The 23720-nt window shown below is 51.6% G+C and overlaps 1 protein-coding gene across 1 annotated transcript in view; it reads left to right on the forward strand.

The window, feature by feature from the left end:
* The window catches only part of WRN (Werner syndrome RecQ like helicase), an 83030-nt gene that overhangs the window by 49572 nt on the left and 9738 nt on the right, over window positions 1–23720 (forward strand). Inside the window, exons 20-29 of the mRNA XM_027853733.1 lie at window positions 2887–3068; window positions 3519–3620; window positions 3876–3968; window positions 5698–5839; window positions 10385–10555; window positions 10777–10874; window positions 16393–16477; window positions 17063–17175; window positions 18387–18501; window positions 22936–23064. Coding sequence (XP_027709534.1) covers window positions 2887–3068; window positions 3519–3620; window positions 3876–3968; window positions 5698–5839; window positions 10385–10555; window positions 10777–10874; window positions 16393–16477; window positions 17063–17175; window positions 18387–18501; window positions 22936–23064 — 1230 coding nt within the window. The remainder of the gene's footprint in view (window positions 1–2886; window positions 3069–3518; window positions 3621–3875; window positions 3969–5697; window positions 5840–10384; window positions 10556–10776; window positions 10875–16392; window positions 16478–17062; window positions 17176–18386; window positions 18502–22935; window positions 23065–23720) is intronic.

Raw genomic sequence — 23720 nt, forward strand, 5'->3', positions numbered from 1 at the left:
GAAAAAACAACCACAGAGAGTGAAATAGTATGGTTTGATCTGCATCCAGGCTTCGTCAGTTCTTTCTCTGGGTGTGGACAGCGTTTTCCATCATGCATTGGCTTGGAGCATCGCATGACTGAGAAGAGCTCAGTCCATCACAGTGGCCATTGCGCAGTGTTGCTGTCACTGTCTGTGATGTTCTCTTGGCTCTGCTCACTTCACTCTGCATCAGTTCAAGACTTAGGTCTCTCCGGCTTTTCCTGAAATCCGCCGTCTTGTCATTTGTTATGTAGTGCCGTGGGACTCCACCCACGTGGGATCAGATTCCCTTGGCATCCCCTCTGTTTCCAGTTCTTTGCCAGTGGCCATCTTCTTGCCAGCTGCCTGGTATAACCTTCCAGACCGCCACTGCCGTCCCTCCTAGAGAGGGTGTGGCCTCCTAACCGGGGGTGGTCAGGGTGGTCAGCCTTGCCTTTCTTTCCGTGCAGCCCCTGGCCTCGAGGTCCGGCTCTTGCTCACATCTCCTCTTCAGAAGGGGTTTGGAGTGGCTGGAGAGGAGCCCCCAACCTCCCTGTCAGCACCTGAGTGACTGTATTATGTCCTCTCTGAGCTTCAGCAGGAAGTGTCTTGAAAACCTGACTCTAGTTTCAGCTGGAGGTCCTGCCTCTGACAGGCAAGGTCTCAGCAAGTCTGGGTAACGCATGGAAGAAGCAGAGACAGGAGCCTCTTGGACTGGCTGTCGTCGCGTGATCCATGGCAGCACCGGCCGAGGAGCCGCCTCCCCGTCTTCCGCCCACTCTGTGTATTTCCGTGGTTGTACGCACTGTGTCCTTCTTTCTCTGGGTGCCAGGTTCTGCACCCCGATTTCACTGAAGCCTGCTTTGATGACGTGTTCGTACCTCTTGGCCCAGCTTGCCCCTCACGGGCTCCAGGATAGGTGGCGGCCACACACTGAGTGACCTTGGGCGGAAGGTTCGGTGTCTCTGGCCCTCAGTTTCTTCCTTAGTTGAGAAGGTTTGGGGTGTTTGCTGGCTCTTGGCACTCCAGGATGTCGTGGGATGGGGTTGAGTGTCGCTGAGGTTCTGGTATTTGGGCCCAACACGCAGTTCATTTCTCTCCTGGATGGGTCTGCAGATAATTCCTGCCTCCATGATGGCTCCCTTCCGTGTGGGGGCTCGGGGCTTCCGTTGTTCTCCTCCAGGACTTAGGTGCTGGACTTGCTGGTGGTTTCTTGCTTGAAGGACTTGTCACTTCAACAGGAGAGTTACTCTTCCTCCATTGCAGATTGAAACCCCTCTGAAATAAAGAAGGATTTGGGGAGCTGCTGTGGTGGAAGAATTCCTCCAGGCCAGCCCCCCTGGAGAGGAACCCTAGGGGCTGAGGTTGGTGAGGCAGGCCCTTGGACAGCAGGTATCCAGCCTTCCCTGGATCTCTTGGTGAAGCCCTTCTGGGTCTTAGAAATGGATGAAAGCAGAATTGGCTCCTGGGGACAGGGGAACACTGTTGAGTGCTGGGGTCCCTCCTTGTTTGGGCAGAGGATTCTCTTCCCCTGTCCGTGGAGCTGGCGGGCTGCCTGCTCCTCTGGGGCTTGCTGAGCTCTGAGTGAAGTGCTGTTGGGCCATCATGACTTTGGCTCTTTGTCAAGGGATATTCACCCTCCTGTTGCCTCCTCTGGAGCTTGCCTCTCAGAGTTTTCTTTGTCATTTAGCTTCTATTGCTCTAACAGAGCCAGAGAGGAGCCGGAGGTGCTCAAAGTCTAGTTTTAGAAAGATTATATTAACTCATCTTTTATTAACGTAACTCGACTCAGTTGTTTTTATCCACCTTTGATCTGTAGCTCTACTTTGTTTAAAATAATATCTTCTGTTCTTGCTGCTGTTTGCATTTCTGCATTTTGTGTGCGTGTTTGTTACCTGCAGCGGAAATCTGACAGTGATCAGGACAGTGATCAGTTTGCTTATGGTTATGTTTATTGAAGTGAGAGCTATAACAGTGCCCGAGGGTGAATTAAAAAGCCTTCATTGAACGCGACGTGCCAAGTCCCAGAACTTGGGTGCCAAAGAGGAAAGGCAGACAATCTCTGCTCTCTGGGAGCTCCCCTTCTGATGAGGGGAAAGGCCCCAGGGTCCTGGGGTAGGAGATGCTGGCCACATGTGTTTGAAGTAAATTGCATCCTTTTCTGAAGACAGCACCCTGAGGACTCAGCACTTAGATGTTAATGTAAAATGCATTTGGTTTAAGAAAAAGAAAAGAGAAAATTCACATAAAAGCCATTTGTCCATCCTCTGGTGGCGCTCTCTAGTGTTTATCCCGCAATTGTCTAACACTACTGCAGCCTGCAGTAAGTGTAGTGTGAGTCCTCATGGGCCTTTGCCCAGAGAAGTCACATGTGGCTCCTGGCACTTTTTCTAGATCCTCTCCCCATCTCAGGTGCATATTTTTGGCCCACCTTGTTCATTCATCTTTTCCCTTGGATAGTTTTTTTTCCTCCTCCTTCTCCTACCTCATGTCATTGCCTAGTAGGGCTGTCCTAGGGACAACTCAGGTCATACTGCCTCTTAATGAGCTTAATTCTAGCTCCTGATGGGCATAGATTCATCTCTAGAGCCATGTTTGATTCAGGCCAGTGAATAGGTGGCGTGCGGGCGGTGCTCATCTGTGTTCACGGGGAGTCTTCTACCTGCCCACCTGACGCGGGCTGAGGGCCAGGGAGAGAGCCTCCAGTTTGGGCTTTGAGCCATCTGTTGGATGGAAACTCACCTAGACACGAGGCAGGGAGTTTACGTGGCTGCTTTTGGGTTTAATATCAACCCTTCTGGCTCTGCTCACGAACACGTTAACCCGGAAGCCTGCCGTGTAACATTAACAGCATTAAACTAACTGCCATGCTACTCTTGTTCTCAGTGTGTCATAGCAACAGTCGCCTTTGGCATGGGGATTAACAAAGCTGACATCCGTAAAGTCATCCACTATGGTGCTCCCAAGGGAATGGAGTCTTACTACCAGGAGATGGGCAGGGCTGGCCGCGACGGCCTGCCCAGTGCTTGCCATGTGCTCTGGGCCTCTGCGGACATCACCATCAACAGGTAAAGAGTGGGGTGTGTGTGTGGTGGGGGGGGTGGATTTTTCCTGAAGGAGCAGAGATGGCTTACAAAAGGAAGCCCGTGGGGCAGCTTGGTGGTGCAGTGGGTGGAGCACTGGCCCTGGAGTCAGGAGGACTTGAGTTCAGATATAGCCCCAGCTATTTAATGGCTGTGTGATCTTGGGCAAGTCACTTAACCCCAATTGCCTCCTCCCTGCCCTCCCCCCCCCCAAAGAAGGAAACCCATTTCAGGTGATGGCATAATTAATGATAAAAATAGAACGAAGGCTGTACTTCATAACTCGATATAGTTTGCCAGCCAGATGTGGTGATTATTGTTTGGTGGGCACTTTGAAAGGAACTGTCTTTTTCCTCCAAATAGAATATGCCAGTCACTGGAAAGTGACGTTCACGTTTCATTCTTTTGTCCTCACCCTTTATTTCTAACCTACAGGCGCCTCGTTAGTGACATCCAGAATGCTGACTTTCGGCGGTACAAACTGAAGATGATGAGAAAATTAGAGAAGTATCTTCAGTCCAGCAAATGCCGGCGGAAGTAAGTGGGTAGGGTAACGCTGACCCTAACCCTGAATGCACGCGGAGGTGGGGAGAGCCTCACCGCCGCCCTGAATCAGTGGGATTGTGGTTGGGGTTCTGTGTCTGTATCAGAGTTTGTGGTTTCTGAGTGAATCAGAGCCCAGTAATGACATCCCCTGTGAGTCAATCAGCCATGATTTCTCCTCATTTTTAGTCAGGAATTCGACATGTCAGTTTGGGTCATTCATTGAATTTTCCATTTCCTCTTGGGTAGAATCATCTTGTCTCATTTTGAAGACAGACAGCTCCGAAAGGCCTCCTTGGGCATCATGGGAACAGAGCAGTGCTGTGACAACTGTCAGGCCAGGTGAGCACTCACCCAGTAAGAAAGGAGCCGTTGGGATTGCTGTTTGCCAGGCCGGATTTCTTTAGCAAAGTGTTAATTTTCATTTCCTTAAGAAATATCTAACCTCCTCAAGCTCAAACTAAGCAAACGTAGCACTAGAAAACACAGATGCAGTGACAGAATATGCTTTGCAAACTTTAGGGTGGTGTATCAATGCTTGTGATTTGAAAACCCAGATTCTCCTTCCTAAGCTCTTTCACTTTGGAGAAAACATTCGAGTCTTCACAAACACCAGCTGTGAGAGAATGTTTTCATGTACATCGCAGATCGAGAGGAGGGTGACTGGAACCTGAAACGGCCTGCTTTAAAAAAGCCCGTCACAGAGGCAGCGTGGTGCTTGTAGAGCTGGCCTGCGTGGCCTTGCTTCTGCCTGCCCTTCCGTCTCTCAGAAAGTTGGCCATCAGACTCCGGTGGCCTTCGGTGCAATTCAGAATCTCCCATGGACTTTTCCAGGCAACCTTATGTTGCATAATGTGACAGTGGCTGTTCTTTGTGCTGTCTTAGCAGCATACAGGAAGGGACCTAAGAACACAGGGCACTGGATCCTTCTATTTAACAGATGAGAAAACTGACCTAAAGGGAGGAGCTGACTTCCCAGTGACACTGAGGAGGTGGAGAGCAGTGCTTGGTCTCCACTTACCAGCCTCAGCCTTCTGGGGTGGGAGGCAGTGCTAGGGCTCACATTGCCGCCTATCTGGAAGGGAAAGGAGCTGGAGGCCGAGCAGAGGGTGACCTGCCTTGAGCAAGGACCCCCACCCACAGGAATGGGAATTGTTGGAAAGGGGTGTTTGCTTTATAGTTTTAACTTTCTTTGGTTTTCATCTTCATTTACAAACACACCCGTTTTGCTCCCGAGAGAGCTGCCCCTTGTACCAAAGGGAGGGGGGAGGTAGCAGTTCATCAAAACCAGGGAGGCCCCACAGAGCTCCTCGCCCGCCCATCGCTCCCATCCCTGCCAGGCAGGCATGTTTTCTCCTGGCAGCCTATTTATGCATGAGTTCAAATGCTGTGGGTAGAGTTGTAGGAGTGAGAGCAGTCTCTGTTGATGGCACTCCAGGACGCCGCAGCTGCCGTAGAAGCCTGGCTCAGCTTGGGCACTTTTCTCTGAATGAGGCGACTTGAACTCTTGGCCCTCTCATGAAAGCCTCGCTGGTGCCAGGCGGGAGTTAGGGGGATTGGGGGTGCATCAGGAGTGGTCGTGTCTCCTGGGAGGCCATGGGGTGGTGCTGCAGGCAAGCTCGTGGGGATGCAGAAGCTGGCCCAAGTTCAGATCCCGACTCATAACCTTGTGAGGTTGTGTGTGACCTTAGCCTCAGTTTCCTTCTCTGTAAAATGGGAAGGCTCTCAGCCCCTATTTCGCTGAATCTTGTGAGGATCAGATGAGATAATGTTCTCCAGCTGCTTGACCTGCCTTCCGGTGCCCCTCAGCCCAGGCCAGTCACCCGCCGTTCCACAGCCTTAGTTTTATCATCCAAAAAGGGGATGGGGGTTGTGTGCAGGGGCTCTGCAGGCCTCCCACTTAGCATCCTCATCCTCACCGCCGTGGTCCTCCGCTTGCCCATGCCGTGTGCCGCCACGTTCCCTGCCACCTGTTGCAGTTCTCTTGTCCTCCCTGACTCTGCCTGAATCTCGTTTGCTCTTGGCGGCCCTGCCGGAGGTGTGAACTCACCCACAGTGTCTGTGTCTTCAGAATGAAGGACCCTCAGTCCAGCGTTGACTCCGAGGAGCACCTGCAGGACCTGGGACCACAGGCTTACAAGCTGCTGTCTGCCGTGCGTGACTTAGGAGAGAAGTTTGGAATTGGGGTCCCCGTTTTATTTCTTCGAGGCTCGGTGAGTGCCAGTCTTTCTGTCCAGGTCCCTACCGGTCCCTGGCACACGCGCTCCTGCGGCTGGCTCCACCCAGAGCCAGCCACCTTGAGCCGTGGCTGATGGAGGAATCCCCAGGCCTGGTCTTGTTGGGACCATTAAGAAGAGTTCACCTTCAGGATATCCAGGGACAGGGTACAGTCTGTGCTGTTAGATGGAGAACTGCTGGGTGCATTCTGCTGAAAAGTCCTGCTTAACGGGCTCTCGTCAGCCAGTCGGTAATCTGTAAGCAAGGGCCTACTGTGTGCCAGGCGCTTCTTAGCAAAGATCTGATTCCATGGTTTGTTTGGGTTTTTTTTTTTTTTTTTTGGCTTTTTCGGTGAGGCAGTCGGGATTAAGTGACTTGCCCAGGGTTACACAGCTAGTTATTGTCAGTTGTCTGAGGTTGAACTTGAACTCAGGTCCTCCTGACTGTCCATCATGCATGGTTTTGCACTGGTTGGCGAGTCCGAGGCTGTTTGTTCTCCTGGCACGCTACTCCTCGCTCAGCCGGGGCTGCTGGCTCGACCGCCTGTCCCCTGAAGGGGCCAGACTTCAAGGAGAGGTCTTCGTTTCTACTAAGTAAACAGTGTGTAGCACTTCTTAACTAGATCATTGCTGGTGCGATGGGTAAACTGCTCGGCCTGGAGGCAGGAAGCCCTGGGTTCAGATCTAGCTGTCTGACCCTGGGCAAGACACTTCACTGCTCTGGGCCTCATTTTCCTCAGCATCACACTCCCTCCTCGCAGGTTTTTGTGAGGTTCATGTGAGATGCCCAGTGCCTGGCACACCGTCGGAGCTTAATGCATGTCTATTCCCTTCTCCTTCCCTTCCCACAGAAAGTAGGAAAGGGAACCCTGGAGGAGGTAGCGCAAGGCAGCATATATGGGAAATCCATTGTTTTTTTTCAAGTATACTCAGAAGCACTTGCTTTGGATGCATCACCTTCTTAAACATTTGGACGAGAGTTTCCGTTCGTTTGTGGCTGCCTTGACTTCCGAGTTTGCTCTGCTTAGAGCCCACAGTAGTGGGAGCTGGCCGGCCAGCCCAGCTCTGTTTGGGTGGTGGTCCAGGGAACCATGTGGGGCATGGGCAGGGTGGCAGTGGCGCAGATTTGTAGCTTTCCAGTTTTTATTTTACCTGATTTATGTGAAACTCATTCCCCCCCCCCCCCCCCCCAAATACCACTAAGATGTGAGGGGAAGACTTTGAATGTCTTTGAAAAATGCTATTAAATGGCCCATGTGGCCCGTAGCCCAGTCGGAGGTATGACATGTTAAATTATCTTGGTTTTAATTTGCTGTAGTCTGCTCAGGTCCTTGATGAACATAAGTGAGCTCCCAGATGGAGCTCGAGGGGCTCCCACGAGAGGTCAGATTTCACCTGTTGTTTGACGTGGAGTCAGACAAGCCCTTTTGGGAGTCTTCAGTTTAAAAAGTTATCCTTCGTGAAATTGTATACCACCCTTGCTAGACAAAGATTTAGAACTTTTTAAAAAAAAGCCACTTCCTAACCAAGGCAGATGTCATGCCAGCACCCACCGCCTGCCAAGACCCAAGGCGAGCTTGCGTAGAAAGGACTGTCATAATAGCGGGGGCTTGTTTTTTGAATCGTAACTTTTAACTCTTTGGGAATTCACTAAATTGTCTCCCTAATGAGGATAAATCTGAGCGTATACATGTATTGTTTTGATAGACAAGACCACATCTGTCTTTGTGGATTATTAATGGGGGAGCACGGGCTAAGCATCAAGCCTTTTCTGTTTGTTTGTAGCATAGTGAAGATACCAGGTGTCCACTGTGATTCCAGTAGGGTACGTTGCCCCTCCTTAGCTTACACAAAGATGTTTTATGTTGGCCTTTTTCCCTAGGATTTAAATAATTGCCAACTGAATGAATTCCTTTTCTTTCTGACATTCTTTCAGGATTATCTGGTTTTTTTTTGGCTTGCCTATGAACTCTCTATTAGTACAATTAAATGGGATCAAATCTGACCCCAGCCAGTTGTAGGAAGCTTTTTGGTAGCTCAGTTCTTCACCTGTGTGTCTTGGGGCCCTTTCGCCATTGTCTGGTGAAATCTCCAAATCATGTTTTTAAGTGCATAATAAATCTAAATGCATAGGCTTATAAAGGAAGCCAGTCATCCGTGTTAAAATGCTGTTTAACAAACAAAACAAAGTTCATGAGCCCCAGTTGGGGTGGATTGCTGCCGGCCTCAGTTCTTGGACCTGCTTGGTTCAGTCTTCTTATCAAGGATGGGGGTAAATGCTTAGTTGGCCTATTGAGCAAGTTGGTGGGTGGCCCAGATTGTGGGAGGCTCGCCTACAGACATCCTGGCACAGGCATCCTGGCAGACCCAGGATGTAGAAAGACCTGTGGAGCTGCGCAGAGTGAACTGATTCCCAAGATGATGGTCAGGAGGAATGTATTTTGACTTCTACTTTCAGGAGAGTTTTCTGCCAGAGAATCACAGGCTTTTTCCTAGTCGCCAGATAGTTAGCATAGAGGCGTCTTCTGCTCTTGACCTCTTTCAGTAAGCTGTGAGATGGTCAAGTGGTAGCCTTTTGTTGAATATGACTTAGGAAAGCCTGGGGCTGGTGATAGTTGCTTAGTTGATTAATCATGGCCGATTCTTTGTGACCCCATTTGGGGATTTCTTGGCAAAGATATTGCAGTGGTTTGCCATTTCCTTCTCCAGCTTATTTTGCAGATGAGGAAACTGAGGTAAGAAGGATTAAGTGACTTGCCAGGGTCACATAGCTATAAGTGTCTGGATTTGAATTCAAGTCCTCCTCCTGACTCTGAGGTCAATGCTCTATCCGCTGTGCCACCTAGCTTGCCCCTGGTGGGGGCCCTCAATTAGGTTTCAGTGGTTCTCGTGCCGACGCGAGAGGGTAGCCGTAGCTGTGTAAGTCAGTAGGTAACGGGAGAGTCTGAGATACATTATTAGCCTCACTTGACAGATGATCAGACTTGGCCAGAGAGGTTTAGGAACATGTGAATGGCCACACAGCTAGTTAGCGTCTGGGCTGGGACTCCACGCTGCTTTTTCCCCTGTTTGATGCTTATGATGCTGGTGACCAGGGTGTCTGTGCACCACGGCAGAGAGCTGCAGAAATAGAGGCGAAGCGGTGCTTTCCAGGAAGCGCGACTTCCTCAGCAGTCTGCCTGGGCGTGTACTGAGAGATTCACGCAGTGGGGCAAGGTGAGACTGGTAGGAGGATCTCCTACAGAGAGGACACGCTAGAATCCGAGCGGCCTCGTCCCCAAGGGATATGGCCACTGAGCGAGCCCGCCCAAGCGCTGGCATCAGCAAAGGCTGGTGGGTAGGAGCTTGAGCTGAAACCCAAAGGAAGATGTTAAGAGGCAGAGGTGAGACGGTAGCGTAAGCATGGGGGCGGCAGGGGCATGGGCACAGGGCCCCTCCTCTGGGTAAAAGGTGTGGATATGGGATGGCCTCTTGCGGATGGTGAGGGAAGACCAGTGAGGCAGGTTGGCCGATGAAGGGGGGTACTGGGCTTGGGGAGGGGGGGACGGAGTCAGACCATGCAGGCTTTTAAATACTGGGTGAAGGAGCGTGTGTTCTGAAGCAGAGGCACTGGGGAGTAGCTGGACCTTCCTGAGCAGGAGAATGACCTGTGTCTGTGTCTGTGTCTGTGTCTGTGTCTTAGGAGAATTTATTTGCCCACTGGGAGAGGATAGGTTAGAGAAGGAAGAGCCGCGATGAAAGGACAGAGAGCAGTCATTCATCAGTAGTCCAGGCGAGAGGTGGCAGGGGCCGTGGAGGACATTGCGGGGGGCATTGGAGGGCGGGGCCGAGGGAGGGCAAGCTGCAGGTGGCTGCCTGCCGGGCAGGGCAGCGGATGGTGGAGTCTTGGGGACAACATGCGGCTTTTCAAGGTCATTGACCACAAGGGGCTTAGCGGTTGTGGCTGGGCAGTCTAGGGCAGATGACTTGAGCTCATGCAGATGCCCTTGTGTGGTCTCTTTGCTTCCTGTGAGGTTTTCCTCTTTCAGACCTTTTTGTTCTGTACTTTGGGGTCCAAAGTCTGTTCTCCTTGGCAGGGAAGACAGAAGAAAAATAGGAGTTTGGTCATTCTGCTTCCTTGGTCATTGTCCCGTCCTTGTCCTGGGATAGCTTAGAACCCTCTTTCGTTGTTCTTTTTACAATTAGTGCTCTAAGCTGGCTTCTGTGTAAGCCTCAACCGCTGCTTGGCCTTGGTCAGTTTAACTGTAAGAAAAATAGAATGAAATGTGGGAGTGGACTTTAGACTTCTTCGCCTTGACCAGATGGTGGCTTCGGATCCTCTTTTCTTTACATATCAGAAAAGTGGTCTGGAGGTGAGGTACGGTAGTGTTGGGGTGTGCTCCAGGTGATGGAATCTGCCATCTGCCAAAGCCACCAGCCACTCAGGGCACCCACCCCAAGAGAATTTTAGCCTGCTTTTGTTGTCTCCTTGACAAAATGAGTACTCTGTCTACTATCAGCAAGGAAAAATTTGTAGATGATGGCTTTTCCTCCTAATTTCAGAATTCTCAACGTCTTCCTGATAAATTCCGCCAGCATTGTCTCTTTGGTGGTGGCAAGGACCATTTGGAGAGCTGGTGGAAGGCTTTGGCTCGACAGCTCATTTTAGAGGGTTTTTTGGAAGAAAAGGCGGGGTGCAAGAAGTTTGCCAAATTGTGCGTCCTTACGAAGGAGGTAAGAGTGTAGAAGCTGGCCTTTCTGTTATGTTTCCATGCTCACACACAGAGTGTGTTAAATGGACCTCTTACTAGGATGTGAGCTCCTTAAAGGCCTAGCACTTAGTACAGGGCTTGCATACAGCAGGCACATAATAAGTGCTTATCGTCTAAACCTTGCATGTAATAGTCACGAAATACATGCTCATTGTCTGACTGAAGGTTTTTTTGGTTTTATAGGGTAGAGCCTGGCTGGATAAAGCCGTTGATGAATCAGCCCGAACACTCCTCCTTCATGCCAGTGAAGACCTATGTCCGAGGAAATTACTAAAACTAAGGTTCATTTTTTTAAAATTCCATTGGTTTTCTGCTAATAAGTCATCTGGACATTATCATTCCGCAGCAGGGTACCCAGGAAATGTCTGTTTTAGCTTTGTTTAGGTTGTCACCAGTATACTTACTGGACCGCAGGGGATGGGTGCAGGATGTGGGTGGGGAGAGGTGCTGGAGAACGTGACACATGCCCGAGAGTGGTCCTGCGACCAACATCTTCCCGCTAAAGAAGACAGGCATGGTGGGGAAGCCGTATATCTCTTCCTTTTGTTTCATAGGGTGAAAGGGAATCCGTTTGGTGCCACCTTTTAGCATTTTTACCAGTTGTAATAGTTTAATTCCTTCTTGAGCTCTTCAGAGATTTGACTGAGTAGGCTTTAAAAAAAAAAAAAAGGCAAAAATCTTCTCCTTCCCTGAGCGGAGAGTATAAGCCATTGTCTGTGGAGCCGACATGGAGGTTTGGGGCTGTACTGAGTTTGTGAGGACCTAAAGGCTGAGTGTCTGAAATCAGAATTAGTTGAACACTTGACCTAACATGTTTTATTGTGAATAGTCTCACAACAAGATTTGTATCCATAGAACAGGGTTCCTCTGACAGAGGGCCAGCTTCCTTGAAGAGGGCTTGTTTTAAAGGGTTGGGGGGGAGGGGGGAGGTTTTTTTGTGTCTCCATCGAGAAGGTTAGCTGTGGAACAAAGTGTGTAACTTGTCTTGGCTGGAGAAAGGAGACATGAACTAGCCAAGCTCGAAATCTGGAGGGAGAGCTCTCCGATGTGGGTTTCTGTGGCCTAGCATCTTCTCCACGGGGGTAGAGGGGATGGCAGTGGTCTGGGTGGGTGCGCTAGGGGCGTGGCTTGTCCTTCCCTGGGGGGTTTCTGTGACCCGGTGTCTGCTGAGGGGTTATGATGATTAAAGAGCACTAGAGGAGGAAGTCTGCTGTGGAAGGAGAGAGCCTGGGGTTTGGAGAAACAGGACCTGAGTTCAAATGCTGGCTCTGCTGCTTGCTCCCTGTCCAACTTCTGCAGTACCCCCTGCCACTTTGTTCTTTGCTTCCCTCGAGGTCATCTGGGCATTTGGGAGGAGGTGACGTCGAAAGTCCCTTCCACCTCTGAATTCTGTGGTCTGAGATTTCAGGGCCAAATAAGAGTTTAGCAGTGTCTCAGTCAAGGAGAGCAGAGATTGCTCTCAAGCTTCAGCCTGCATGCTCACAAGTGGCAGGCAGGCGATAGCAGGTTCACAATGAAAGTTAGACGCATGACATTTTTAGATTTTTCTGAGAAAAGCTCAGGATTCGTTGGGCCTCTCTGCATTCAGTGCTTTTATTGTAATTTTTAGAGCTTGATTTAATTTTAGTAATGCTTACTTAGACATTTATAAATATATTCTGTATTTATAGAGCTTAATTTAATTATAGCCTTGACCTTGAATAACTTGAATGTAGGACCAGCGAATTCTTGTGATCCGTGAATTTTCTGCTTAATTTATTCTTCACCAGAACTTCTATCTTCTTTTTTCAGTCCTATTTGAAATTCTTTCCAGAGCCTTTGATGAGCTGAGCTTCTGTGCTTGGCCTGAGTCTCGTTCCCATGGCTGGCAGCACCAGTTTTCATGGTTGGGGCAGCCTTGGAGAGGCCAGGCTGATAGGAGCTGTCCCGAGCCAAGTGCTGATCCTGCTGCTGTCTCCTTCTTACGTTCAAAGTCAAGCCGACAAAGAGCTTGTCTTGGGGAATGGGAGGTGGGGGGGCGGGGGGAAGGGAAAAATTATCTTATTGCTCCAGAGTTTCAGACAGTTGGAGTCCTAGTGCTGTGGGCTGGTGCCCTTCTTCATGACTGACTGCTGTGTGTGTGTGTGTGGGTGTGGGTGTGGGTGTGGGTGGGTGTGTGTCTGAATGCATTTTTTGAAAAGTTTAAAAAACTGTTAATTTCTTCAGATTTCATAATTTGCATTTTTAATGGGATTTGTATATATTTAAACCAGGAAAACTTGCAGAAAATGTGTTCTTATAAAAGCACTATTAACGTTTCTTCTGGGAATGATAACCCTAATAAGATATGTAGTCTTTAGCAGTTTTTACTACGTGGGGGTTTGTGCTGTACAATGGATTCCCCCCCCCCCTTTTTTTTTAAGAAAGAATGAGGGTTTTCCTATGGCAGATATAAATTGTGCAAGAGAGAGCTGTAAGCCCCCAATTCTATGGTTGGTAACGAGGTCAGTGTACTTAGGAAATAGGAGAAAGCTTTGGGCTGGGCCTTCCTGGTGCCGATGACAACTGTGCTTGGTAGAGTCCACAAGATAGAGGACTGCCTGGCAAACCAGAAAACAGGACACGCTTCACTCACGTGTCCTTTGAGGAAGGGGCCACCTTGTTTACGCCGTCCCTCTGGTCTGGGCACTTGGTGAATGGAAGGATGCAATTTCATGGCCAGCAGTCCACTCTCTTCAGGCCATCTCCTTATGGTCCCCTGTTGGGACCAGGACCCTTGGAGTAACTGAGGCTCCATCAGCCATCCCAGTCAAGTGCCCCAGGGGGTAGAGGGCTGGCTGCAGGGCAGGGACCACCAAAGACAGCATCATCCCTGGGAGGAAAGGCCTCCAAGCCTTGTTCCTCAGGGCCCTCGGCCCGTGTTTTGGCCTCATTGCACAGCAACTCTGAAACGTAAGGACTGAGGGACCACGAAGTGGAATTTGACTGGCTGTGTAGACTGGGGAAAGCTCTGTTAGATTGGGCCTGGGCCCCTGCCCTCTGGGGTCCTGTGCCAACGCTCTGGTAGCATTCGCTGTGGCATCTGGGGTAGGCTCTTCCTTCAGCAGAGTGTGAGACTGGAGGCAATGGGGAGTTGGAGTGTGGTGTCATGATCCAAAGAACTGAGAAAGTTGAGTTGTTTTTCAGTCGGGCCGGATTCTCCATGACCCCCTTGGGGGTTTTCTTGGCAAAGACACTGGAGTGGTCTGCCATTTCCTTCTCCAGCTGACTTTACAAATGACGAACTGAGACAAATGGGGGAAGTGACTTGGCCAGGGTCACCCAGTTAGTCAGTGTCTGAGGCCAGATTTGCACTTAGGTCTTCCTAATTCCAGGCCCAGCGCTCTGTGCACTATAGCGCCCTCTAGCGGCTCCCTGTGTTCTTTGTATTTCTCTCATTGTTAGTGATTTAGACCACTTTTTCATAAGACCATTAACAGCTTGGATTTCTTTCTCTGAAAAATGCCTGTTTGTGTCCTTTATTCCATTTATCAGCTGGGGAATACATAAATTTGGCTCAGTTCTCTACATGTTTGATTAGTGAGACCTTCATCTGATTTGGCCGTTAAGAGATTACTGGTAACTTTGGAGAGATGTGCTGCAGTGGGATGATGACAGCCCCTGTCCTCACGAAGCTGACAGTCTAATGGGGGAGCCGGGCTGCAAACAACTGCTCTGGAACGAGATAGAGACAAGTTAAATTGGAGGTGGCCGCAGAGGGAAGGCACTGAGGTCAAGGAGGACAGGAGAAGGCTTCCTGCAGAAGGTGGGGATTTGACCTGAGACCTGAGGGAAGCCAGCAGAGGGGGAATGAAGAAGCAGAGCATTCCAGGCCCGAGAGGTGGCTGTGGAGACGTCAGGAGTTGGGAGATGGAGCGTTCCTTTCAGCATGGAGGCCAGTAGCCCTGGGCTGCAGAGTATATGGAAGGGAGTAAGGTAGAAGAAGACTAGAGAGATAGGAAGGGCTTTAAAGGCCCAAGAGAGGATCTTATATTTGCTCCTGGAGGTAACAGGGAGCTGCTAGAGTTTACTGAGTAAAGACTGACACAGTCAGGCCTGTGCCTTTGGGGGATCGCTGAGTGATGGATGGACTGAAGTGGGTAGAGGCTTGAGGTGGGGAGACCAGCCAGCAGACTCTTGCGATAAATAGTGCAGGTATGCGGTGGTGAGGGCTTGCAGCAGGTGCCAGCGGCTGGGCTAACTGTGTGGGGGCGGGATCAGGTGAGAAAGCTGGGGGAGGTGGAGTCATAGGAAAGGTCTGAGGGTCTTGGAGGCAGTGTGAGCCTGTCGCTGGCCCAGAGAGCGTTGGGCACGCTTTTCTTCATGCTGCTTCCGTCTAGATCTGGAAGGTTTAGGTGAGGCGTCAGCAGAGAGGAGGGACCGTATCTAGGAGAGATGAGAGCCAGGGCTGCCACTTGGACTGTTATAGTCATCCAGCTCAGAGATGACGGAGCCTGAAGTTGTGCTGTGACAGCTGATTGAGGGAGGGGGGCATCAGATCCCGCAGCACTCCTTTCTTCTCTCCTCCCCCCTTAAGCCAAGGTACTTGGAGAATGTTGGTGCCATTGGCATCAGTGAGGAAGGTGGGAGGAGGCCAGCTCAGTGGGGAAAATGATGAGCTTGTTGTGGGCCATGTGGTTTGAGGCAGGGCTGGGGTGTCCGGTTGGAGGAGCCCCGTGCAGCGTGCAGCTGAAGCTGTGAGGTGGATGATGGGGGAAGAGTGAATAAGATTGGCACGGCGGTGTGGAGAGGTTAGACAGGGAGCCCGGAGATCAGCCCTGGGGCCCAAGGAGACCAGTCTCATCCAGAGGCCGAGAACCATGAGTACAACTCCCCCGTACGTAACAATGGAGCAGAATCACGGGAGCGGGAGGACGCCCTCCTGGCCAGGCCGTGTGTGGCCGTGGACCCATTACTCATGCCATGCTAAGCGGGCTACGCCGAGCCAAAAGGAATGATAACATCCATCTGCGGGGGACACGAAGGCTAGAATCTCGGGGTCGGGCGGTCGGGGGAGAGGAGAACCAACTAGAACCAGATCTCCAATGGTACAAAATCACTGTTCCAGCCCATTTTTAGTTGACTCTGTAGGTGTTTATAAGTAGACCACGAGAGTGCCTCAATACTTTTGTTTTCCTCTTCACCCCAGAATTCCTCTTTCCTCGAGTTCAAGGCCATAAATCTCCATACATTTAAAGTTCACTGGCTGTGTGTTTTGGCCTGGCTATACTTGGAATTACAGTTGTGGGTCATGGATTGTCTCCATGGTAACACAAATCACTTCTCTATGGAATGGAGACCACTCTTCCTGTAGAGGCCACCTCCCAGGGCCTTTTGGAAGAGCGGGTGAAGTAAAGAACTTGAGCTCTCAGTAGACTGCCTGATGAGCGTCAGACTGGAGGAGAATTCAAGTGTGTGAGCCCCCTTTAAATACCCGTGTCGAGCCTCGCCCTCGTCTCTCCTCGAGGGCTTTGGGTCTGGGTTTCTCTGCTCCTCCCTCGGCTTTTGCTAAGACAGCGTTGTCTTTCCTCTGTGGGCGAGCTGACGAGGAGATGCTCATCATCCGCTAATGTAGAAGCCGGCTTTTTGGTGACAGATGGTTTTCAGTGTTGGCCACGTGCCTGCCTGCTGGATTCCCACTGGCAGCGGTGTCTAAGCAAGGAGCCTCGGTGACCAGAATTGAGGGGACACCGGCTGCCGGACAGATGCCTGTCTCTGGAGTAGGGGGTGAAGGCCTCACCCCACTCTCACCTTAGGTCTCTTTTCCTTTGAATCGTGTAGTGTCTGGCCAGCGTCACCAGCGGAGCCTCTTCCTGGGTCCCTTGACTCCCAAGCATCGGTGTCATCCAAAGAGGAGGAGTGTCAGGTAAATCAGGGCGAGGCAGGGAGGTTGTTCCTTGGGACGGAACCTCTGTGTCCCACTCTGCTTGGCTGGGTGACGCCGGCCAATCACCCCCCACCCCTCTGAACCTGTTGGGTAGTCTGTAACAAAGGGTTGATGATGTCTGCACCACTGTTTTCTGTCGTTGTCTGAAGGGTCCTAAGAGACCCGGACCTTTCATTTTAGAGTTTGGAGGAAACTGAGGCCCCGAGAGGTTAGGGGACTGGCTCACTGTCACTTAGGAAAGGATCGTGTCAGCATTCACTAAAATGCATCTGTGATTATGCACGTGTGGATGTTGGTGTTCGTGCTGCCCGGCCGGGTCAGTCAGATGGCCGAGGCTGGGTGACCCCTTTTCAGGTGTGCTGAAGGGGGATTCTGGCTCTGTGTGGGCTGCCCCCACGTTCCCTTTGGGAGTCTGGGATTCCCGGCTTGTACTTGATCTGTCGCACGCTGGAACCATGTGCTGGCTGAGGCCCGAAGGCCATGGGTAGACTGTTGGGTTTTTGTATGTCTTTGGAGCGTGCTTTGTTGAGACTTGTAGGGCTTGTGATTTTTTTTTTTGCCCAGACTACGCTGTATTGGCAGCTGGTGGAAGCAAGACAGAAGCAGGCCAGTGAAAAGGACATCCCTCCAGCTTTGCTGGCCACCAACAAGGTGCTGGTGGACATGGCCAAGATGAGGTGAGTGTGGACACCCCCGACGGGGGGGGCGGCTACACATGCCGGCTCCCTTCCCTCCTGGGCCACGGCACACGGTACGCTTCGTCCCTCGTCTGGTCCTTGGGCTCCGCTAACCCCACCTGCGAGGGGAATTCCCGCGGCTGCCTGAGGTCCTGTGGGTGCCCCTTGGTTGCCGGGTCTAAGAACAGGATTCATTCGCTGCCTGAGATCTGCCGCCTACAGCTCCCTCTTCTGACCCCCGGCCTCCCGAGCTCAAGGCTGGATGTCTCCTCTTGCCCTCTGTGTCCGTTTATTGTACAGCCTTGACTTCACCTCGCCCCCAGCTCTGTCTGCCAGTTTTCCAGGTTTTAAGCATGCCTACTAACCAGGCCACACTGAAATCTACCTCCAGGAGAGTCAGGGTGCCAGTGAGTGTGAGCGTAGCTAGGTCCCCAGGCCCAGGCGGGGTACTGGGGCTGGGTCCTTGCTCCTCCTTCCAGCTCCAGATTTGTCACCTGATGATGTGGGCACATGAGACGGCTTCCTTGGCTGCTTGGTTTGGTGGGTGCCTCTGCCCAGGCCCGTTCACCCTTCTCATCGTTGCCCGGAAGCCCCCCTCCCCACCTCTCCAGCTCCTTCCCTCGTGTCCCTGTGTCCCCTCAGGCCGAGTGAGCCCCAGCCCCAGGGCTGTGTCCACACAGCACTGGCCAGCTAGTGGCCCTTAGTGATCCCCCTCTTCAGATCGGGATTCCTGGTAAGGAGACGCTCCTCAGACTGTTGACCTGCACTGTTCGGCTGTTAATCGTTGGACATATTTCCAGTGAAACTGCTGCGTGTTCTCTGTGGAGTTCCCTTAATGATGATGATGATAGCTGGCCTTTATACGGAGTACTTTACAGATGTTACTCCTCTGATCTCCACAACAGCCCTGGGAGGTGGGGGCCGTTACTGTCCCCATTTTACAGAGGGGCACGCGGAGGCAGACAGAGGTGAAGTGGCCTGCCCTGGGTCCCAGAGCTCGTCAGGGAGTCAGGTCTGCCTCTGGTCCCGGCACTGCCCCTGTGCTACCACACGGCCCAGATCGAACCTGTCGCCTTTGGGGACGAGGGGCTTCGGCAGCCGGGAACACGTTTTTCACTTAATTTGTGAGGATCAGCATGGAGCCGTTATCAGTCAGCTCCTGCCCAGAGGCGCCGGTGCCTTCTTCATGTTCATCTCATCTTTTTCAACAGGCCAAGTACCTTGGAAAGTCTGAGAAACATTGAAGGCGTTTCCGAGGCCAAGTGCGTGCTGCTCGCCCCTCTCCTGGAGGTCATTCGAGCCTTCAGCCAGACAAACAAGCTTCCGGTGAGATGCACAGAGCTGTGGCCCTGAGGAGGGCGGGGCTCCCCCCACCCGGCCTGTTCTCTGGCCCAGCCTTTCTCTGCCCTCTAACACATGCGCTGAGACTCAGACGGTCTCCAAACAGAAAGGGCTTTCGGCACCTGGGTGGTGGGTACTGGGCTTCTCCAGCTCGAGGATCTGTGGGGGGTTCTCCATGGTGTAGGAGTGAGTGCAGGTCACAGACTGCTCACTCTCTACCCTGTCCGTCTCACCTCTGCCTCATCTCTTAAATATACCCCCTTTCCTCCTCTGGCGCTGCCCCCTCCAGGGCAGACCCTCATTGCCTTACGCTTGGGCTAGTGCAGTGGCTGCTGGGGGAGCTGCCTGCCTCGATCTCTTCTTGCACCGGCCCATCCTCCTCCGCCACCATGGTGATTTTCATAACGCCCAGGTCTGATCACATCACCCTCCCTCCTCATTTAACTCCAGTGCTTCCGGTCACTTCCGGGGTCAAATAGAAAATGGTCAGTTTGGCATCCAGAGCCCTTCCTGACCTTCCTCCCCAAGATGTCCTCTCCGGTGCAGTGACCCCGGCTCCTGGCTGTGCCACCAACACGACCCTCCGTCTCCCAGTCCTGGGCATTTCTCTGGCCGTTCCCCAGGCCTGGAATGTTCTCCGTGCTCAGCTCCGACTCCTGACCTTGCTGGCTTCCGTTAAGTCCCCCTGGAGTCCCCCCTTAGCCCCTCTTCATTCCAGGGGCTCCCCTGTTCACGGCGTCCTGCTTATCCTGCCTCAGGCTTGTTCTGCGTATTTGCCTGCTTCTTGTCTCCCCCGTTCGATTGTCAGCTCCTTGAGGGCAGGCACCGTCTTTTGCCTATTTTTGTATCTGCTTAGCCCAGTGCCTGGCACATAGTAGGTGCTTAATAAATGCTTGTTTCCTGACTGTTCCTCAAGAATCATCTGGATCTTCTCCCTTCCCCAGGGCTTCTTCACTTGGGATCCATGAACTTGCTTTTTAAATATTTTGATAACTGTATTTCAAGACAATTGCTTTCCTTCATAATCTTCTGCGTTTTACTCTTTTCATTTAAAAGTCTTCTTCTGGGCAGGGCCCGGGGGCTTTGCTGGGCTGCTGCTCCCGGGGTCCAAAGCCCTGCCCTGCGTTATGCTGCAGGCGACCTCCTCAGCCCCCGTGAGTGCCCACGGTCACCTCTGATGACTGCTCGTACGTGTCCGGCCCCGGCCTTTGGTCACCACCAGTACGTGCTGGGTGTGGAGGACTGGCTGTCCTCTCAGCAGAGCTTGGGGTCTTTCCCCTCAGACCTCCCGTCTGCCTGTCCCAGGTGGCACTGCCTTTGCAGTCTCCCCGGCTCCTTCCTGTCACTCTCTCCTATCTCTGGATCATCAGCTCCTTGCTCTTAGAGGTCCATCTCTCCTGGCTCAGGACCACGTCACCCTTCTTCTGGACTCCCTGCCTCCAGAATCTTTTGCAAACTAGCCTCTGCACAACCACCGAATGGATTTTCCTGAAGCTCAGGTGTGGCGACCTCCCTTACTCAGTAAACTTCTGAGGCTCCCTATTGCTTCTGGGATCAAGTATAAACTCCGCCATTGAACTTGTCCTCATCCTGCCTTTCCTGAGCTCTTCCTCGTTACCCTTCACACACACTGTCGTCCACGCTGCTGTGCCCTGTCCCCGTACAGCATGTTCCTGCCTCTGTCTCTGTGACTCACCACCCCTTGGAATCCAAGATCCCTCAGAGCTTGGCTCTCGGCTAGCTTCTGCAGGAGGCCTGCTCGTTTCTGCCAGCTGTGAGCACCCTCCTTCCCTGTCACCCTCATCTTCACTGGGGAGCTCTTGGCGTGGCTACCATTGGTGTTGCCTCTTTTCAGGGCAGGGACTGATTCACTTCTGTCTTTGTATACCCAGTGCTTAGTACAGTGCTTGGCACATTCTGGGCACCTAATAACTGCTGATTGATTGATTGAATTTGAGAATGGATAGAGTCCAATTTATATTTTCATGGTTTTTTTCCTCTAAAGACAAGCATGCTTCCCCTTTCACCTCCCCCACCCTTCCCCTCCCCTATTTGCTAATTTTTAAATTTTGTTTCAGAAGCTTGTCATTCTGAACAGTGTCAGGAGAGACACTCTAGTTGGTCCCAGGTGCCTCTGGGAGACTTTATTTCCTAACCCTGGAAAGGTTCATGGGCAGCTAGCTAATTTGAGGTTGTGTTTTCTGTACAGGGTGGGGACGATTAGTTTATGTCTTAGGATTGACATTTTCTCATCATTAAAATCTCCAAGAGCCTAAATAACAACAATTTTGATGCTTTTTCTTTTTGAAAATAGGGAACATTTTTAAAGTCATCACAAGTGAGATTTCATTGTTTATCTAAATTTCTTTTATGGAAGGAGAAGAAAGGAGGGACAGAGTCTGCGAAATCTAGAGAGAACCCTCATGACAGTGTTTGTCCCTCCGCTTCTAATCAGAATTCTGTAGCCGAGGAGGTGAGCAGGAGCCTAAGACAAAGGCTTAGGGGAAAATTGTTTGACTGAATTTCATGAATATAAATGTTAAGCATCTTTTCAAGTGCTCTTCAGCTCTGGAGGCAGATTCCATACTTTGAGGGGCCTCCGACAGCTTCCTGTGAGCAGAAGTAGAGCTTTTCGTTGTTTGTGATGTTCATTGAAATGCAGATGCTCAAACTGAATGAAGCCTGACAAAGTTACTGAATGTACTGGGGAAGGACGTGGTCCTTCTGACCAGTACCACAAAGAGCCTGAAGAGAGCTATTTTTAACTCATAAGATTGTCAGAATGACATGGTTAACCCCTTGTTTGACTTGTAAAATGCCGTATATATGCTCAGCCTTTTTTTCAAGATTACATTTCCTCTCCAAGGCTTGTCAGATCAACTCTAGATAGTCCTCTCTGGAGGATGAGGTCTGGAGCCAACTTGGCCCACATGCCAGAGGACCCAAGGCTGCCCTCTCTTTTTAGCACCTTGGAGAGTTCCCCAGAGGTGATTTGGGTCAAGGCCTGGTCAGGTGCCACCGGGAGCCCGGACTCTGGATCCCTTACTCTTCCTGCTTTCTAGTCCCAGGATGCCTTCGTCCTGAGGACCCTGGGTGAAGATCATGGTTCCAGGCTTTCCTGAGGAGTGAGGTTATTCTCACTTTTAGGTAATACCCTGGGTGTGCTTCAGATGCACCAGAGAGGGACCTGGCCTTCTCCCTGCCAATGTGCAAAACGCCTACATGGCAGCTTGGATTCCCAGACTAGCGTGACCAGGGACCCTGGGCTGATAGGGGCACCCCTGGAATGGGCCTGGAACAGACCCTGACCCTGAGGGTTTTCATGGAAACAGCCAAAGAAGCCCTGAGTGGTGAGGTTGGAGGGAGACGTGCATGCATGGGACAGCTATTCACTTGCTGCCCCTCTGAGACCTTTCCTTCCAGCTGACGAGGGCCATGGTGTCTACACTTTCTGCACTGCATATGTTTGATGGTCTGGGATGACTTGTGTCTCTCCCACTCCACATACTTCTCAGACCCTGCCAGAATTTGGTTCTGTTTAAAAAAAAAAAAAGCCCTGAGCTCTCCCCTAGGTAGCGTCATGAGCTCTGGGTCTAGGCTTCCTGTGATAGGCCAAAATCAGTCCTACTGTCATCCTTTCTGTGCTTCCAGTTGGGAGAGAGGACTCAAGTCTGAATGCTGCCTTCACGTTCACTGCCCAAGCTGGGACCTGGGGCAAGTGCCTTCCCCTCTCTGGGCCTCATGTTCCCCGTCTGTAAAATGTCCTCAGCAACCTCCAAGGACCTTCCTGCTCCTAGACTTGTGGTCCTTTGGGGGAGAAAAGAACAGCACCAAAAATCTGGAAAAGGCGTCGGTCACAAAGGCAGGAGTCCCAAGGTGCTTCCCTTCGGCCGGCTGCTTCCATTGTGAGGAAGGGAGGTTTGCGGTTTGTTGACCTTCTAAAGCTGTGTTGTTTTTTGGCGTTTAGAATAAAAGCAAGTAGAACAGCTAGAAATCCTTTGTGATGCCATCTTCAGGGCCAAAGGGAAGGCCCTGACTTTGTAGGGCGTCAGCGTAGTCTACTGAGGAGGCTGGCTTTGGAGTGTCAGAGCTGTGTGCCAATTCTGCCTCTGTCCCTTCCATCCTTGGTGACCTTGGGCCAGTCACCTCCCCTCTTGGAGGTCTGTTCCCTCTTCATGGGGCGGTGGACTAGATGCCCAGCTCTCGCTTTGTGAGGCTGCAGGCCTGTCCCCCCTCCCCGTGCCCCGTAAGCCAATGTACATGGGTTGGTCTGGATCCATCCCTTCCTCGCCTGGTCCTGCGTTCCAGAATTCCCTCACCCTCCATTTGTTGTCTTTGTTTCTGGGCAGATGGAACTGGGGGAGCTCTTGGGTTGCTTCTGACAAGACTGGTGCTCTGCTCTCTCTTCTTCTCTTGCAGACAGACTTGTCGTCCAGCCCTTCACCCGGCTCGGAGGAGAGCAGCCTGGCAAAGAAACAGGAGCACATACCGCTTGCGAAGTCGGTCTCCATCACTTACTCTTTGTTCCAGGAAAAGAACCTGTCTTTGGTGAGTGTTGCCTTTGGGTCCGCGGGGGATCGGCACCATGCTTCGTGCCCACTCGCGTCGTGGTCACGCTGATGGCCCTGAGCTGTCATCTGGGCGCCTCGGTCCCCAGCCTCGCCGATGGCTGCGGCTGCGTGTGGTCGGAGCGGGAAGGCTGCCTGGAGGACTGGACTGGCAAGATCCTTGTTCTAAGAGGAGATTTAGGGAAACTTAGATTAGGGAATTAGGGGCAATTCCAAAATCCTTCACCTTCCAAAGACTTCCATTGTGCCTCAGGTTGGCCTGAGAACATCAGGCTTGCCTGGGCGTGTGTCCCTCCAAAAGAAGGATGTGCTTTTCTGAGTCTCTTTGGAAAGGAGGCCTGGTCTGAAATGGGGTCATCCCCTTCGAATGATTTTCTCGCTCAGCCTGGCCTGATGGTCTGTCTTCTTTCTGGGCTCCTCCAGACTCTTATGTACTGGAAGGGCCAGTGTAGATGGGGCTGAACAGGACCCCAGACTCATCAGGATTCAGCCGGCAGCCTGTAGGCTGATTATGAATAGCGCGCATTAACAGAGCACTTTACGGAAGGACCTGCTGTTATTTTCCTGATTTCACAGATGAGGAAACTGAGGCAGACAGTGGGTATAAGACTTGCCCACACTCACACAGCTAGTAAG

The sequence above is a fragment of the Vombatus ursinus genome, unplaced genomic scaffold (genome assembly GCF_900497805.2).
Source record: "Vombatus ursinus unplaced genomic scaffold, bare-nosed wombat genome assembly UNPS02010193.1, whole genome shotgun sequence".
NCBI lineage: Eukaryota > Metazoa > Chordata > Mammalia > Diprotodontia > Vombatidae > Vombatus > Vombatus ursinus.